At 42.3% G+C, this 18,702-nt stretch overlaps 1 protein-coding gene across 8 annotated transcripts in view; it reads left to right on the top strand.

Moving 5' to 3' along the window:
* Positions 1-18,702, top strand: part of Phka2 (phosphorylase kinase regulatory subunit alpha 2) — an 89,910-nt gene that overhangs the window by 12,610 nt on the left and 58,598 nt on the right. For 6 of the 8 annotated variants that reach the window (XR_008215074.1, XM_052724253.1, XM_052724176.1 and 3 more), the window contains 7 exons: positions 6,491-6,649; positions 9,287-9,334; positions 10,563-10,731; positions 11,559-11,641; positions 14,582-14,662; positions 15,914-16,012; positions 18,411-18,557. Coding sequence is in view for 7 of the 8 variants with exons in the window: in XM_052724253.1 (XP_052580213.1) it covers positions 6,491-6,649; positions 9,287-9,334; positions 10,563-10,731; positions 11,559-11,641; positions 14,582-14,662; positions 15,914-16,012; positions 18,411-18,557 (786 nt within the window). In the remaining variant the exon portion in view is untranslated. The other 2 variants (XM_052724087.1, XM_052724346.1) reach the window with 2 other exon arrangements.

The raw sequence follows: 18,702 nt of genomic DNA, 5'->3' as shown, positions 1-18,702 counted from the left end.
TATTAGATATATGTGTGTTCTGCCTTCCTGTCGGCTCAGTCTTGCATTGACATTGAGGCAATTAATTGCCCTGCTTTGTATTGAGCTCCTCTTACTGATCTCATCTTGCCTCAATATATCACCAAATAAATGTTTTTACAGTGTCTAGTTCATTATGTAGACATTTTTGTTCTGCTTGTCAGAATTCCTTGTTGCAAATGACAGAAACTCACCCCAGATAGCCTTAAAACACAAATGAGAATGTATTGCTCAAATAGTTAAAAACCCTACTAGATTCAGGCATGTCTGGATTCAGGCGCTTAAGGAATAAAATTGTTCATTGCATGTCTTTGCTTTACTTTAAGTGGATTTATTCTCTTATCTGGCCTATATTAGCTATATGTCACTATGACAAACTGAGATAATTCAACTTTGAAAAAAGGATTGTTTTGACTCATAGTTTGAGAGATTTCAACCCATAGTCACAGCCCCATTGCTGTGGGTCTATGACAGCACAGTACATCATGGTGGCAGCACATAGCGAGGAGTTGTTTACCTCATGGCAGCTAGGGGTCAAGAAGAAAGGGGAGAAAGAGGTGCTTGTAGTAGTCCTTCCTTGTTGGGGCCACCAGCCCACAACTAATGATGCGGAGGCTTACTGTTAATTATGAAAGCTTGGTCATTAGCTTCGGTTTGTCCCACTAGCTCTTACAATTAACCTGCTTTTATTAATCTATGTTCTTCCACATGGCTCGGTTACCTCTATTCTGTACCATATGTCTGACTTCTTCAGTGTCTCCCTGGCATCTGGCTGGCGTGATCCATGCACCTAGATTCCTCCTCTTCCTCTTCCTCTCCCTGGAAATCCCACCTACCCTCTCCTGCCTAGCCATTGGCCATTCAGCTCTTTATTACACCAATCACAGCAATACATTTTCACACAGTGTACAGACATCCCACAACAGGCATCTATTTCCTAGTATCTCCTTCAAGGTCATGTTCCAGTGACCTAATGTCCATTCATTAAGTCCCACCTCCTAAAGTTCTACCTTCTCACAGTAATGCCACAGCTGATGTTCTTATTTCATTTTTATTTCTGTGATAAAAATACTTTCACAAGAAGCAACTAAAGGAGAAACTGTTTATTTTAGCTCACAAATCCAGGTTACAGTCCATCATAGCAAGGAAGTCAAAGTAGTAAGAACTTGAAATGGTTAGACATCCATGGTGAAGAGCAGAGAAAAATAAATGCGCACATGCTCGTTTGTGCTTAATCAGTTTCTCCTCTCTTAAATAGTGCAGGATCCCCTTCTTAGGGAATGGTGCCACCTACAGTGGGCTGGATCTTCTCAGTTAAGACAGTCCCCACAAAGATGTACCCATAGGCCAACCCAATGTAAACAATCCCTCATTGAGACTGTCTACCCAGGTAACTCTAGATTGTGGCAAGTTGACAAGGCTAACCATTACAATTGGGAACCCAGCTTGTGAGTGTGACTCTATTTCTTTCAGTTCTGGAAGCTACTTTGTATGGAGAGGGGAATGGGAGCTATAGGAAATCTAACCCAGGGCCTTCTGTATGCTAAGGAGGTGTTCTACCACTAGGCCACACACCCTGCCCTTCTACTTCTGTTAGTACGTTAGCTTTATGGTATTGGTTACTCAAACAACTAGTTGGTTGCTGTTAAAAGCTAACAGTGTTTTACAGTTGGTTTTCTTATATGTAAGTATGAGAGCAGGCTACATCTCTGGGTCACAGGGTAGCTGTTGGGGTTGGGAGCAATTTGGAAGAGAGAAGAGACTCTGTGTAAAGATTGGTTGGGATCATGAAGGTGGGAATATATGTGTAAAGGGAGCTGAGTCATTTGAAATGTGAGAGTGACGGCTAATAAAATTAGTTCAACAAGCTTTATTAAACACAGGAGCCCAATAAATAAATCCTTGTGGAATTCCATCCAGTTGGCTTTGGTCTGTTGTCCAAGTCCGTAAGTGTCCTGCAGTTCCAGTGTTAGCTCAGCATCCACATTACAGGCCTTGTCTGCCCTCCCCTCGCTTTCACACACCCTAGGAAGAGCAGGGTATGTTACTGCTTCAGCTGCTCTGGTCTCTTAAGTTGTTCAACTCTATCCCATCCTCGGCCTTTAAGAATTACTGTGATATTGCCATCAGCCAAGAAGATGGTGTAAACATGGTTTCTTAGCTTGTATGAAGACATTAGCCCTTTGTTTTCATTTTACCAGAACAGAATCATGGTGTTGAATATGTGTTTTAAGAGTATATGGCCGGGCGGTGGTGGCGCACGCCTTTAATCCCAGCACTCGGGAGGCAGAGCCAGGCGGATCTCTGTGAGTTCGAGGCCAGCCTGGTCTCCAAAGCGAGTTCCAGGAAAGGCGCAAAGCTACACAGAGAAACCCTGTCTCGAAAAACCAAAAAAAAAAAAAAAAAATATATGTACCAATCTAGGTAGTCATGTACCCTGGCTTCTCTGATTGCCCTCCACCATTGTAGCCCCACCCCCAGTGAACTCTCCTGCCCCCTTAACCTCAGCTTCTGACCCACAAAGGTACTAGATTACCTATCTCAACTCTGAGTTGAGCAATAAGGTGTATTTGACATTTGAAGCAGCCCCCCTTTCTATATTTCATTAAAACCTGATACCATCTAAAAAAGTTTCTGTGTGAGCAAGAATTTATACCAAAGCATACGTATATGTATCACTTCATTGTAATATTTAATATATGATATCCAGTTTTAGTAGCACAAAGAAAAAAGGAAGTACATACATACATACATACATACATACATACATACATACATACATACAGGTTGTTACATAGACTGGGGTTTTTTTTGGATTGCTAATATGAGCAGGAAGCAACACACCAAAAAGAGAAGGGGAAAAGCTGAAAGAAAGAGCTGTCTGATTAGAGCTGTATATTTCTGCATTGTTATATGAGGGTTTAGTTCTAATGAAATCGTTTTTTATTGAAAATAGATTTTTTTCATACAATATAGTCTGATTATGGTTACCCCCTCCCCCAACTCCTCCCAGAGCCTCTCCACCTTCCCATCCACCCACATTTAATTGGAAAGCAGCATATAGTTAAAGTAATCGTATCAGAAATGTAGGCTTGGCCTAGACACATCTATCCCCCTCCTCCTTGTGACATGCATTTGCCTTTGTCTTGGTTAGCTGGCAGATTGGCATCAGACACTCCTCCATTTGCATACCATTGTCAACCAAAGGCCCCAGACCTCTGAAGAAATGGACCTGTTTGGGTAGCTCATAAGACTCGGTGGGTGGAAGTGCAGGGGATATGGGATAGAGCATCCCAAAGTAGAGGAAGAACACAAAGACAAACTCCTGGAGCATCTTTATTAGAAAGGACAGCAGAACCTGGTGCGCCAGAATATCTGCAAGTCTGTGGCCATCTCAATTTTTATGAGTCACACTGAATGGAAAGTCCTACATCATCTTGTTACATAACACATCCTGTTTTATGGATTTAAAACAGTAAGCAAATCAGAAAGTCTGCTTTTTGTTGTGTGCAGGGAACACCCCAGTTTTCCATGGATTCGGTGTCTGTAATTTTGAGTGTAAGGATCCTCTGAAAGCCCCGCCTGCTTCTCTGTAGTTGAATGAATCTAGTCTTAGGTGAAGATGAACTAAGATGGGGATTAACTAAGCGGAATAAAAGAGAGAACTTTCGCCGGGCGGTGGTGGCGCACGCCTTTAATCCCAGCACTCAGGAGGCAGAGCCAGGCGGATCTCTGTGAGTTCGAGGCCAGCCTGGACTACCAAGTGAGTTCCAGGAAAAGGCGCAAAGCTACACAGAGAAACCCTGTCTTGAAAAACCAAAAAAAAAAAAAAAAAAAAAAAAGAGAGAACTTTCAGTTAACAGGACAGTGACATTTCATAATCTAAACCACGCTTGACCCTGTGTAAGCTGTCACTGCTGTGTTGTTGGAAGGCTGTTTTAGGCTCAAGGTTAGTGGGGCATGCCAGGAAGAGGTTGGTTTCTTACTTAGGATCTCCTGATGTTTTCCTGTCACAAGCTTACCCAGCACGCCTCAGAACAGATATAACTGCACATGCTGTGCATAGAATGTTTGGGAATAGTGATTCTTTTTTTTTTTTTGGTTTCTTAGTTTTTGAAGCTTAATTTTTTTTGTTTTTTTAAATTTTATTTTATAATTTAATTTAATTTTACATATCAGTCATGGATTCCCTTGTCCTCCCCCCTTCCAACTCCCCCCATCCTTCCCCCCCAGCCCACCCCCCATTCCCATCTCCACCAGGGCAAGGACTCCCCTGGGGATTGAGTTCAACCTGGTAGACTCAGTCCACGCAGGTCCAATCCTCTCCTCCAGGCTGAGCCAAGCGACCCTGCATAAGCCCCAGGTTTCAAACAGCCAACTCATGCACTGAGGACAGGTCCTGGTCCCACTGCCTGGATGCCTCCCAGACAGATCAAGCTAATCAACTGTCTCACTTATCTGATTGGTGAGTCTAAAAGAATCACTATTCCAATCCACTATAGGAATAACACTTACACTTTCAGCCCTTCAAGACTGGGTGGATATTCCTACACCTTGTTGCATAACACATCCTGTTTTATAGCTTTTAAAGCAGTAAGCAAATTAGAAAGTATTCTTTTTGTTGAATGCACGAACACCCCAGTCTTCCATGGACTTTGATTGACTTTAAAGCCATTGATTTGTACTTGTTGGCTGGAGAACTATTTTAGTGCATCCAATGTTGTTGCTCCTGTAGGTAGTATCTGTTGAGTTTTAGATTTTTTCTAGAGAGTATAGACGAGTTAAAAGAGAAAGTCAGATATTTAGTTTCTTGTGGGAGACCATGTGAAACACTGCCAATAGTTGTTTTTTACCTAGTAGCTTTGGTAGTGTCCTTTCAAAATTACCCAGTGGAGTTTTTCATGACTCTCCCTATAAATAATATAGTGCCCTCTGAATAGTGCTTGTTGTTTTGTTTTATGCTTAGATTGAACGCAAGGCTTCATGCAAGCCAGCCAAGCACTGCACTTTGAGCTGTGCATTTTTCAGCTTGCAGAATGCCACCAGTATCCCTCTCTTTGCATACCAGGGGCAAGCCAAGACTCCAGACCTCTAGACACATAGACCCATTTGGGTGGCTCTCCAAAACCAGTGGGTGGGTAGGACTATAGGTAATGTATTAAACTGGCAAGTAAGATAATTTTTTAATTTGGCAAGGTTCTAATTGTGAAAGTATATTTTATTATGTACATATTTCTTTGTATATTTTCAGAAGTCAGCCAAATTCATGTGACTCATTTCTTAACCATTTTATTTGTGGGCTCAGTTTTTACTAGGGTTGGCTTTAAAACTATTGGACTGAGGATATAGTTCAGTAGTAGAATATTTGCCTAACATGTAGAATGATCCAGTTTCAATCCCCAGTACCCCTAAATATATAAATAGCTTTATTTTATTTTATTTGGGTACTATAGAATTTGTTTACTTAAAGCATGCAACTGCTTTTAAGTATATTCATGAGGTTGTTCATCTGTCACCCCCAATTAACTTGAATCTCCTTTATAAAGAAAAGAGAAAACTGGGCTGGAGAGATGGCTTAGTAGTTAAGAACACCTGTTCTTGTAGAGGACTCAGGTTCAGTTCCCAGCACCCACATGATTTGTAACCATCTATAACTCCAGTTCTAGGGAATCTAACACTCTCTTTTGACTCTGTGGGCACCAGCCATGCACATGGTGTACATAAATACATGCAGGTAAAGTGCACATACACATAAAATGATAAAATAATTTTTTAGGAAAGAAAAGGAAAAATGTTTCATTCTTTCATCAGTCGATAGATACTTGCCATTTCTACTTTTCAGCTTTTATGAGTAATGCTGTTGTGAACATTTATGTACAACTTTTCATGAGACGGTCCAAACCTTTTTGTTGACTCTGCTGCTTTTCTAGAACACACTGGTGATATTACAGCTAATGAGGGCTCCCGTATGCTCTCCCACATAGCATCTACTGGTTAGATGAATGAAGTGGCTAGATTGCAGACATGGTAGCTGAGGTCCAGACAGGGCTGGTAGCTTTTCTGACCACATAGAGCTAGGAGGTGGATGAGGGGCCTGAACACAGGTATCTTGCTCCCAGGTTCAGTGCTTTACCAACGGATTGGAAACATGAAGGCCAAGAAGACCCGAAGCCTGCAATACACAGATTGGTAAAGCCTGATAGACTTTTTCTGTTTGGTGTTTCTTCTCTTATAGACATTACAACAGTTTGGTCTGGTCTGAAGGTTTAAAAAAAGGACAGAAGAATTAGAAAGTTCTTAGAGATTGTCTAGTCTCATCTCCTAATTACATGAGTGAGGCGTCTGAGATGCAGAGATGCACAGGTCTCTCTGTGCTCTTTGTTTGGGAGTCCTCATCCACCTCCATAACTAAACATGAATTGTGTAGATTTATGAAGGTGATGCCAAGCATTTTTGTGTCTCTTCTCAATAGAACCCAGTCACTGGGCTGTTATCAGCCAGCCATGACCAGAAGGATGCCTGGGTCCGGGACAACATCTATAGCATACTGGCTGTTTGGGGCCTGGGCATGGCTTACCGAAAGAATGCTGACCGTGATGAGGATAAAGCCAAGGCCTATGAGCTGGAACAGGTAATAGTAACTTGCATCAGTGTCTTGTCTGTTCAGTACCTTTGTTTGAACTAGAAAACCCATGAGAGCATTTGAGATCTAGCTTTATAAAGATGGAATTTAGGGGGTGGGGAATGAACTTAGGGCCTCACACAAGATAAGCACACACTGTACCAAATGAGCACCTGGTCCTGGGATTTATCTTTAATTCATACATTCCTGGACAACTTTCATAGTTAGCGGATGATTGGACCCAGTTGTTGCTTGTCTATAGTAACCTCAATGAGTGATAAGCAGCATGAAGAAAATTTGATAACTGGTAAAGCTAAGAAAGGAAGCTTACCTGTGAGAACAAAGTTTGGATTTGACCAGGGCTTGCTCAGTGTGAGGTGATGAAATCACTCTGTTTTTGAGGTATATAAAGTTTTTTAAATTACCAATAGCAATCACTGAGTGCTCCTCCAGAAAGATGGATGGATGAGTGAATCAGTTATTTGCTGGTATAATAATTCGATGTCAAGTTTCTTGCAACTCTCCCATCATACACACGCACGCATGCGCACATGCCACTAAGGTTGATTAAATTTTCTATTCCTTTACTGAAACCCAAGCAGACCACAATGTTTCATATTTAATGTCTTTTACTATTGATGTGTTGTTAATAAACTAAAGGATGGGACTAGGCATAGTGGTACATGCCTTTAATCCCACTATTCAGAAGACAGAGGCAGATATATCTATGCCTGGTCTACATAGTGAGTTCCAGACCATCCAGGGCTACATAGTGATTCTCTGTCTCAATAAATAAATACTAATGGGAACGTCACCCTTGATTATGGAAAATAATAATCACTGAGCATCTTAGAATAATATTCAGTTAGAGATACTTGGGGCTTGATTAACACAATCTTTCATTGTGTGAGGTTGTCTCATGCATTTGGGAATATTTAGGGACTCTGTTCTTGATCATTAAGTTCCAATAATCTTCACCTCTGTCATTGTTACGATTAGAGTGCTCCTACCCCCACATTTCTAGATGCTTCCCCACTACTGGGGATTGGCAGTAGCAATCCAAGTTGGAAAGCACTTACTTCTTCTCATGGGAAATAGCTTTTCTTAGTTTGATGGGAAGTTAGTTGACAAATGTGTATGTTGTCTACAATGGAAGCATTATAACAGTGCTAACTTTACCTTGTATGTGAGGTAACATTTTCTTCCCCAGCAGATTTTTTTTTTTGAGACAGGATTTCTCTATGTAGCCCTAGCTGTCCTGGAACTCACTCTGTAGACCAGGCTGGCCTCAAACTCACAGAGATCTGCCTGCTTCTGCCTCCCAAGTGCTGGGATTAAAGTCGTGCGCCACCATGCCTGGCTCCCCAACAGATTTTTTTTTTTTGGTGATTTTTGTTTGTTTGTTTGTTTTTCTGAGACAGGGTTTCTCTGTGTAGTTTTGTGCCTTTCCTGGAACTCACTCTGTAGAGCAGGCTAGCCTCAAACTCACAGAGATCCTCCTGGCTCTGCTTCCTGAGTGCTGGGATTAAAGGCATGCACCACCACCACCCAGCTAGCTTCCCCAACAGATTTTATAACAAAAAATTGGAATTATGGGCTGGAGAGATGGCTCAGAGGTTAAGAACACTGGCTGCTCTTCCAGAGGTCCTGAGTTCAATTCCCAGCACCCACATGGTGGCTCACAACCATCTGTAATGAGTTCTGGTGCCCTCTACTGGCCTGCATGGATATATGCAGGCAGAACACTGTATACATAATAAATAAATAAATCTTTAAAAAAAATTGGAATTATAGTCTAGGATCCTAGGATTTCAGAGGAGGAAGGGGCCTGATTTAGACTTTTCCTTGGCCATGAACTTCCAGGTCCTTTTTCTCTACTGTCACCTGTAAGGCGTGGTGTGTGCTGTGAGATACCCATGCCTGTAAGTAGAAACTTCTTTCAGTCCCTGATGTATGATTATCTAGGTTCTGTTTTTCTTCACCCTTTGGCATCACAGAGAGTTGAGAAAGGTTACTTCATCTCCTTCAGGCTCAGGTTCCTCATGTAGAGACTGGGGGGTAAAAATGCTACCCACCTTAAAAAGCTGGTCCTGGAATTCAAAATAATACAAGTAAAGTGTTTTTCACAGTGTCTGGATGCAGTGTCTAATTAATTAATGTAGCATTATTACGATTTAGAATGATGATGATAGCGATAGTAATCAGTTGCAATATTAATAATAATCACATTATTAAAAAATCTTGGATACCACTTGTATTTTGTAAGAACTTTGCTCAGTGGCCCAATAATGGTGTCACAAATGGCTCTTTTGGCAAAATATCACTACTTTTGGACAGGCTTAATCGTCCTTAGTATAACAAAAATAAATTACTAAGAAATGTAACATAGAGTTCCAGAATACAAAGCTTATTAAAATGTCAGTTGGTAGTCATTAAATTCCAAAGCCCAAAGATGCATCTGCTCCAACCCTTTTATTTGAGATAAATCACTTTGTCAAAATATTTATTTTGTGATGGAATAGAAAAGTCTCAATAATGTGAACAATCAGAATACTTACGTATATTTGGGATCTGTCTTTTCTGAAACATTGCCAGACAACGCTGGCTTATTGAGGCCTTGTTGCTGATGCTGCCTTTTTCCCCCAGAATGTGGTGAAGCTGATGCGAGGTCTTCTCCAGTGCATGATGAGACAGGTAGGTGGCATGTGACAGACTGGTACCTACACAGCATTGGATCATTTAATTGGGATGGCATCTTCATTACATTTGGAACTTTCTCAAGAAGAAAAACCAGAAATATTTTGCTTACTTCCTCCTTTTAAAATTATCCTCAGTAATTTTATTATGCTATAGAACCATAGTTTCAAAGGACAGTTTTGAAGGCCCTCTTTCAAAGGTTTATATGTATAAAAGGAGAACATGTCTTTTTTTTAATTAAGAAAGAAGAATATTGCCGGGCGGTGGTGGCGCACGCCTTTAATCCCAGCACTCGGGAGGCAGAGCCAGGCGGATCTCTGTGAGTTCGAGGCCAGCCTGGGCTACCAAGTGAGTCCCAGGAAAGGTGCAAAGCTGCACAGAGAAACCCTGTCTCGAAAAACCAAAAAAAAAAAAAAAAAAAAAAGAAAGAAGAATATTAAAACCACTCAGAGAAACCCACATACTACTTATTACTTACTCTGGGTGTTTTCACTTCGGATCAAGTGCTTGAGTTTTTAAAATTTGTCATTATTGGAGTCAGCTAGGTGATTCAGTCATCACTAAGCCTGAAGACCTGAGTTCAGTGCTAGCACCCACATGCTAGATGGAGAGAAACAATTTCCACAGGTTGTCCTCCACCCCCAGTGTGCATGCCTGCACACATACACATGCACACAAAAAGATAAATAAATGTAGTTCGTGTTTTAAAATTGGAGTTGTTACTTACTGATATCTTCAGTGTAGGGTAAATGAAACAATTTGTTGCAATATTATACACAGAACCTTCTATTAGCATCTGCACTGGTTCAGAGGTGTATGTACTACCGTAACCCCATCCTTAGTCAGAATAGCCAAAGCCATTGTGCTCTTTTCTTTGCCGTGTTCAGAAAAGAGAAGTTGGCATTTAAATGGGTTCTTTTCCTTCCTTCCCTGTGTCCTTGAGAACCTACCATGTGCCCCTGCTGGGGAGTCTGTGGACAAGGACGCCTTTTGACCTGAGCCTCACCTATGAACCCTGGGCTGAGGTATTTCCATTGAATGAGTGGGAAGAATCTCCATCATGGCCCCTGTGTGTAGTGCTGCTCATTAGCAGCTACTTGCCATCCTCCTGGCTCCCAGAGATAGCAGATGAGAGGTCTAGTAGATTCGGTGACTACCCCTAGATAGGACATCTGCCAGCTCTGAACCTGGATAGCTAGGGGAAGCCAGCTTTCTTCTTCCTCAGGTGGACAAAGTGGAGAAGTTCAAGCACACGCAGAGTACCAAGGACAGTCTGCATGCCAAGTACAACACTGCCACTTGCAGCACCGTGGTGGGTGATGACCAGTGGGGCCACCTCCAGGTGGATGCCACCTCCCTCTTCCTCCTGTTCCTGGCCCAGATGACAGCCTCAGGTGAGCCATGGCCATTTGAGAGACAAATCAGAAAGTACTGTGGTAACAAAATACCCACGACTGGGACATTCAAACAGTATAGAAGTTTCTTTGCTCACAATTCTAGAGGCTGCAAAGTCCAAGATTAAGGTACCAACAGGTTCAGCTGTCTGGTGAGAGCTGCCTCCTCTGAAGAAGCAGAAAGCTTTGTTTTTGCAGGGCAGATGCATTGAGAACTAAATGCTGTATGAAGCCTCTGTGACGAGGCCCCTAATCCATCCATGACCTAAACTCATATAGGCCCCACATCTTAGTACTGTCACATCAGCAACGCTGAATTCAGAGAGCCACACTGAGAACATACCAAGTACTGGGAATTAGTAGTCGATCATACAGAGGAAAAGCATGCCTCCCTGTGGTGTCATGTGCATCTGTGTCTGCGATAGGGCAGGGAATGCAGTCTGACACCTGGAGACAGAAATTAGCTCTACCTGGGCATGTGCAAGTTTTGCTTTGGCTCATTCAGGGATAGAGACCGATACTTCAGGCTCAAACCTTTGCTTTATTGGAACCTTCTCTGCACAAACATACCATGTTCCAGAGAGCCCATGCCTTATGTCTGGACCTTTCCCATAGCACACCCTCAGTGGTGGAGCTACCCCCACTTTCTGTCTTTCCTTTTACTTCCCCTCTGCTTTCTGAGGTTATACATTAACCTTAGGACTTCCTTCAGAGTTAACTGGTGATGCCCAGTAAGGAGAGTAAAAATTCTTATGTGCTAGCAAAGTATTTGTTGTGTGTAACCGGCCGCCGGCCGCTCTCTTCACAGTGTCGCTTTTCTTTATTAGGCTTGCGTATTATTTTCACCCTTGATGAAGTGGCCTTCATACAGAATCTTGTCTTTTACATAGAAGCTGCATATAAAGTTGCTGTAAGTACCCATGCTGGCAGTCTTTTTTCCAGTTGTCGAAAAATCAAATAAAATCATCCAGTTCTGTGAAAGCCAGCTGTTGGGGACTCACTAGAATGGTAGCAAAACTAGAGCTGTGTGAAATGTGTCATCTCTGTCTGCAAAGTATATGCATTTTTTTCGTCCTGGGATATAGTTGGGGATTTCATTTTGGAATGTACCACACACTCTGTCTGAATACATTACTATATTATAAATAACACCTTCAAATGGTCCATAGGATGTGTATGAGTTGGGCTGAAAAGGGGGCCATATTGGTGCCTTGATGGAAACTGGGGCACCATGGGGACTACCCCATCAGGGCACAGACAGAGAAGGCTACACTATGAGTATAAACAAAAACAGAGTTCACTTCCTCAAGGCTTCTGTCTGTGTTGGAAGATAAGCCTTGATGTACTTCTAGAGCAGTGGTTCTCAACCTTCCTGACACTGTGACCCTTTAATACAGTTAAATTATGTTGGGGTGACCCCCATCCATAACATTTTTGTTGCTACTTCATAACTATAATTTTGCTACTGCTATGAATCGTAATGTAAATATCTGTGTTTTCAAATAGTCTTAGGTGTCCCATTGGAAGGGCTGTTTGACCCCCCCTCAAGGGTCGCGACCCACAGGTTGAGAACCACTGCTCTAGACAATAATTTGCAAGGCTGACTGTCAAAGCAGTAAGAAAAAGGCAGATGGCACTATGGCTTCTGCAGCTACTTGACCCTGTGCAACAGGAACGCTCCATAGATACTGTGTACCCAAATGAACATAGCTGTGTCTCAAGTAGACTTCATGAAAAACGAGCAAGGGCCATAGTTTTCTCATTCCAGTTCTAAAGCAGTGATTTGTGTTGATTGGTAATCGTTCTCTCACACGGGACAGTGGTAGTATCTGGAAACATTTGGGGCAGTCACACTTAGGAGGGAACAGGCATCTTGTGAGAGAAGGCCAGGAACTGCCTATAATACAGAAGAGAGCCACCTCAACCCTATATAGACTTATCTGTCCCAAAATGCCAGTAGTGCCAAAGTTGACAAACCCTAGTCTAAAGAATTTCGAGAGATCTTTGTGGGAAAGTTGTATTTTCAGTTGGACCTTGGAAGATGAGTAGGGTTTCCATAAGAAGAGAGGAAGAGAAAGGGCATCTGAGTGAGGAATAGTATGAGTAATGAGCGGTTACAGACAGGAACAGGCTGGGGGTGTGTGATTTAGGGACGGCAGAGGTTGGGAGCATATGGGGTAGAGAGTGCAGAGTAAAGGCACAGACTTCAGATGAAAATTGACACTGGAAATGGTGGAGTATCTGTCAACATGCTGGCATGCTGAAGGTAGAGGCCAGATTAGAGAGGGTATGGCCATTCAAAGAGTCATTGATGGGATCTACTAGGAAAGAAACTATTGCTCAGTTTATCTGAGATGAAGGCTGAACTCATCACACAGTCTTCAAGGATGAATTTGATGGCGGCTAGATTGGAGTATGGAATATTAGAAGCAAAAGAATGCACAGATATGAGAAAAGACACTTGGGTCCACCTACAAGGCCTGCTCGCAGGGCAGGGTCTACAATGGCCCCAGTCTGCCTAGGTTTCGGTGTTCACATTTGAAAATGTCCTTCCTTGTTTTTGTTTGTTCTTTTTTATTTTTACTTTTTAAATTTTTTTGAGACAGGATGACCTCAAACTCAGCAATTCTCCTGCCTCTGCCTTCTAGGTGCTGGGATTACGGGTATGAATACTATGTCGGTTTTTTTTTCATATTTTTGAAGTCTTTGCTACTCCCCAACCAAAGTCATTAGTCTTAATTTTCAATTTTCATGACTTCGCGTAGTAGGGGCCACTATGGCCATCATTCCTCTTTGGATATTAAAAAATAAAAACTGATTATTTTGGCATCAACTCTGCTCTTTTTTATTTTTTTTGAGAGTATAATATAATTATGTTATTTCCCCTTCTCTTTCCTCCCTCCAAACCTTCCCATATACCCCCCTTGCTTTCTTTCAAATTCATGCCTTTTTCTTTAATTGCCCCCCCCCACACACATGTGTATTCTTAAATATCTAAATATAATCTACTCAGTCTGTATGCTGCTTGTATGTGTATTTTTTCAGGGCTGACCATTTGGTATTGGACAACCAAGTGATGTGCTCTTCCCTGGGGAGGACTATAGCTCTCAGCATTCTTTAGTGGCCTGTAGTTCTTTGTCTATGGTTGAGGCTTCAGGAGTCTTTCCCCTTCCATGTTGACATGTCTGTTGGTATCATATTTGCTCATGGTATCATGTTTAGGCAGCCATGTTGGTTCTTGTTAGGATTTTGCTCTTTTCGTAGTGTATGCAGCATTTTTGAAACAACATGTGACACTTGGGTTTTTAATAAAAATATGAATCACCAAAGTTAGGTATATAAGTATTGAGTGTGACAGTATTCCGATTAATTTGTATGAATGGGTCTTGAATACCATGTGCGTTCAGTGAGTCACTTTTGACCTTGGCTTTACTTACTTGCTGCAATTTTCTTTACACAAGAGGTAATGCTAAAAATAGTTTTTGAAATTGTTTTAAATAAGTTCAAAGGCACTGGCCAAATAGAAGGGCAGCACTTCGATATTAAGATAAGTAAAATATATTGTTCACTGCAAATTGAGTTTGTTAAAAATTAATGCCCTTTAGAAATAAGCCTTCGGAGTGTCTTTGTGTGTTCTTTTGTTCCACTTGAGTATTTCCTTCTAAAATTCTGTACAGAGGCCAGCTAAGCTGAAATTGAGCAAGAACAGAAGAAACGTACAAAGCCACAAAGCCTTTGAGAAGGCATGCTCATGTTTATTGTGCTGGTGCTAACATAAAGAAAGTGCTTTTCCGTAGTGTTGCTATGTCCTCCCCCACCTCTGACGGCTGGCTGCCTTTTTCTCCCCCAGGATTATGGAATGTGGGAGCGTGGAGATAAGACTAATCAGGGCATTCCAGAACTGAATGCGAGCTCTGTGGGAATGGCCAAGGTGACAGTCCTGTTTTTTCTCCTTCTCTGTGTCTTTCCTGCTTTGTCTGCTTCTCTTCTTCAGGAATTTGGAGTTCACATGACTAGTCCAGTTTTCTTTCCAAAAGGCTGCAGCAAATATATGAAATCCACGTGGCACCTGTACCCCAGCCAAGTGAAGTTACAGGTCAAGGAAACAGGTTCCCAACACTGAAGTCTGCATGTGACTGGAAATAAGTTGTTCAGCTCGTACTGTTTGGTGTGTCAGCTGTGGGTGCAAGCTCTTGCTGTTAATCTGTGTTAGTGATGGTCACTCTTCCTCTCCGGGTCATAGCGAGGGTTAAAGGTCAGAGGACAGGAGCACTTTTAGGTGAGGTGCACATCTTCAAGTCTACAAGGTCAGATAAGTAACAGTAATCAGAGAGAAGGAGAATAGGGCTAGAGGAAGGTACTGGGGATGCTGGGAACTTTCCCTGAAAGTATTCCAGCTCGGAAGCAGTTAGAAAATGGTCATCAAGCCAGCTCTGTAATGCAGGCCTCTAATCCCACCATCTCAGAGTGCTGGAGCAGGATGGTGACTTGAACCCAGGCGTTTGAGGCCAACCTGGGCAGCACAGTGAGGCCTGTTCTAAAAAGGGAAAGGAGAAGAGAGGAGACAAGGCAGGCCAGGGATGGAGACAAGAAGAGTGGAAACATAAGACATAAGTGGGGGGACTCTGAGAGCCCAACAGAGTGTACCTGTTGGGCACATCCAGCCTGCAGACCACTGGTGTGAATCCCTTGCTAAAGACAACAGAGGCATGAACTGCTTAGACAGCATGAAGGCCCCAGAGCCACAGTTTTAAAAGCAACAATGAATATGCTGTTACAGCAAACTGGCAGAAATGAACTTTTTACTGAAAACCAAATTAACTTTCTCAACTAACCATGAGGTAGGTTAACTGCAAAAGTCGATGAGAGAAAAGCCAACCTGGAATTAGTTTGTAGTGCCCCACACATGATGTTATAGACTTGTTAAAATCCATCTTTCAGTAGGATATTACTTTCGTGTGAGGGAATGCTCTCCCTTTCTTTCTTATTCATAGAATGAGCAGTGTTATCCTGGAAAGCTCTGAGCTACTGAAAATGAAGAGAGACCATGGCAATAAGACTCTAGCTAGATTTTAAAGACATTTCTCCAATGTGTGTGTTAGACACTTAATGAAAAAGGAGTGCCACATTAGCATGCATACGTGTTTATTAAAAGAAAAGTAATTCTTACCCATGTTTGTAGGCAGCACTTGAGGCAATTGATGAACTTGATCTTTTTGGAGCCCATGGAGGACGCAAGTCAGTCATTCATGTCCTACCTGACGAAGTCGAGCACTGCCAGGTAACAGTCATTCCTCCAGAGCTCTGGAAAGTAGGGAGGAGACTCCTGGCCCAGAACGGCGTGGGCTCCACCCCAGTTACTGATCTGACTTGGACTTCTTTGTGCCGCAGCTTCCCCCACTCTAAAGTGGGCATGTGCTTAGGCACCGTTCTTCCTGCCTCAGAGTAACTGTAAGGATCACAGTAAACCTGGACAACTTGCCCCAGTACTTTGTATCCAGAAAGTACTATGAGACATACACCATCAGGTTTTTGTGTGTGTGTGGAGCTAACAGCCGAAGCATCTTGGTTTCACTAGAAGCAAAATCTGTGCTATGTTTTTTGAGGACATAAGTGATTTTCTCACAGGTTCGTTCCTTGGTACTCCCAAATGGAGGGGCTCGCAAGTGGAATTTCACTTGAAATGAAGGAGGCATTGTGCAGAATGGGTGAGAGGAGAGAGAAATGAGAAGAGATGGCCAATTCATAGAACTTTTTGGAAATACAGACCACAGGAATAATTGGTACAGTGTAGGGAGTGCCATCCAGCAGACAGTTCTTAATTATTATTAGCAATTATTAGTGTGGACCTACTATGTGCTAGGACTAAAGTGAGTCAGATACATAACTTGTCAATAATAAACCATGTTTGGTGGTGTATGCCTGGAATCCCAGAAGGAAGAGGCAAGAGGACCAAAAGTTCAAGCTCATCTTCAGCTACTGTGGGAGCTCATTTTCAGGTTTCCTCGTGGCTTTACCCAGCAGGTCTGCATAGAGAGGATGATTAGACCACAGGCCTGAGTGCAGGTGTCCGAGATGGCCTGCACTTGGCTGTGCTGGGGGAGGTCTTTTTGCTCCACACCTTGACATTCCTATAGATACCCTAGGGCAGAGACACTCTAGGCCCGATGGATTAGGATCCAGGCCCTCTCGAGGCTATCCTGTATTTTCTATCTGTTCCTCCCCCTCTACCTTTCTAACTAATAGTTCCTGCTGCCCCTACTCAAGAGCACTCTGGGGAAATGTGGGGCTGGTGGGTAGCCCCTCCCACAAGCTACATAGAGAATTACCAAGTTCAAGGCTAGCTTAAGCTACATGAAACCTGTCTCCAAAAATCTAAACCCAAAACACTTGTAAAATGTTTCAAGTGAAAATTTGCGTTTCCAGGCAGAGAAACCCTGAAAAGGAGTGATTATTACCATGTACTTTATAGTTACATTTTGGTCAATGAGACGTGGCATATACTGTGGTATCATAGTGTACTTTGTCTCTTATTGACCAAAATGTACCATAGAGCCTATGTGTGTAGTAGACTATACAATCTAAGTATTTGTAAGTGTACAATGATGAAGTCACCTAGTATCATATTTCTCAGAATGTACCACTCACTAAGTGATTCATGACTATAGTTAAAGAACTGAGCCAAGAATTGATTGACTATAAAAAAGTTTTATTCTAGAGCTGAAAGGTTTTACTCATCTTAACCCCACCTTCCAGCTCATTCCATTTTCCCCACTAAGACTTAATGAAGTCTATGGTATTTTCTTATGGTATACATTAATAAAGGAATACTGATATTTGTCTTAGTAGATATATAGTACAGTAGGAAAGAATAAGCTGGGTTATAACCCTAGCTTGGTCACTGGCTGCATGACCTTGGGCATGAATCCTGTGTCTCAGAGTCCTTGTGTATTAATTTGGTATAATACCTTATCTCTATCTTCAGATGGAATATTTAATGAGCTTGTTTTTGCAGGTGTCTAGCCTGTGTCTGTACATGCTAGATCTCAACATTACTTCTTTTACTTTTCCAAACATTTCCGTATAATTCTAACCCCTTCTACATTTATAGTGCTTGATCTAGCTACCTTATTGTTGAGGCCGTATTGTAGTACCTCTGATGATCTTAAAAATGTTCTGTAAACTAATTCTTACTGTTTTGTCTGACCACTCATGAGATCTTCTGCATTTTACTGCTCCTTCAAGCAGTTTCCAACTTCCCTGACCCATCTAGTCCCATTTCACAGACGCATCCGTTTCTCTGTGCTGGTCCTGTGTGAGTGTTCTTGTCTGGTTTCTGTCTTCCTAGCCAGACATCTTGACCTGCTGACACAAACAGCGCTGTAGTCCCTCCCCATCAGTGGACATGGAAAGAAGGGAGGTAGCAGTTCTTAGCACAAGCCTCAGACTATCATGCTCTCTTCAACTCCCCCACTCCTCTCCTAAGGAAAAGGAAGCATTGTCTGGGTGGCTGGGTAAGCAGGGGTGGCCAGCGGAGGCCATGTTGGTAAGACTGAGTCCTTTTCCAAATAGACAAACTCGTTTGAATGTTTCCTTTAGGCTAAGGTGACGATCCCTAGATATTATATCTAACTAGTCCTGCTTCACTAGCTTAAATCACCTCTTTGTTTTTTATTCAGTCAATTCTTTTCTCCATGTTGCCAAGAGCATCAACATCTAAAGAAATCGATGCTGGACTTCTTTCTATTATTTCTTTCCCGGCCTTTGCAGTAGAAGATGTGAACCTTGTAAATGTGACCAAAAATGAAATCATTTCCAAGCTTCAGGTAAGCATTGGCCAATGCCCCTCTGTTCTGCATTAAATGTCACATCCATGTGATGACATGGGGCAGCTAGCTTATCCTTGTAGCTCATGGTGTGGTTTTCCTAAATCAGCAGTTCTTTGCCTGTGCGTCATGAACCCTGTAGGGG

Source organism: Peromyscus californicus, unplaced genomic scaffold, assembly GCF_007827085.1.
Source record: "Peromyscus californicus insignis strain IS unplaced genomic scaffold, ASM782708v3 Scaffold_10__1_contigs__length_136768540, whole genome shotgun sequence".
Classification (NCBI taxonomy): domain Eukaryota; kingdom Metazoa; phylum Chordata; class Mammalia; order Rodentia; family Cricetidae; genus Peromyscus; species Peromyscus californicus.
This window is presented reverse-complemented; position numbering and strand designations above follow the sequence as displayed.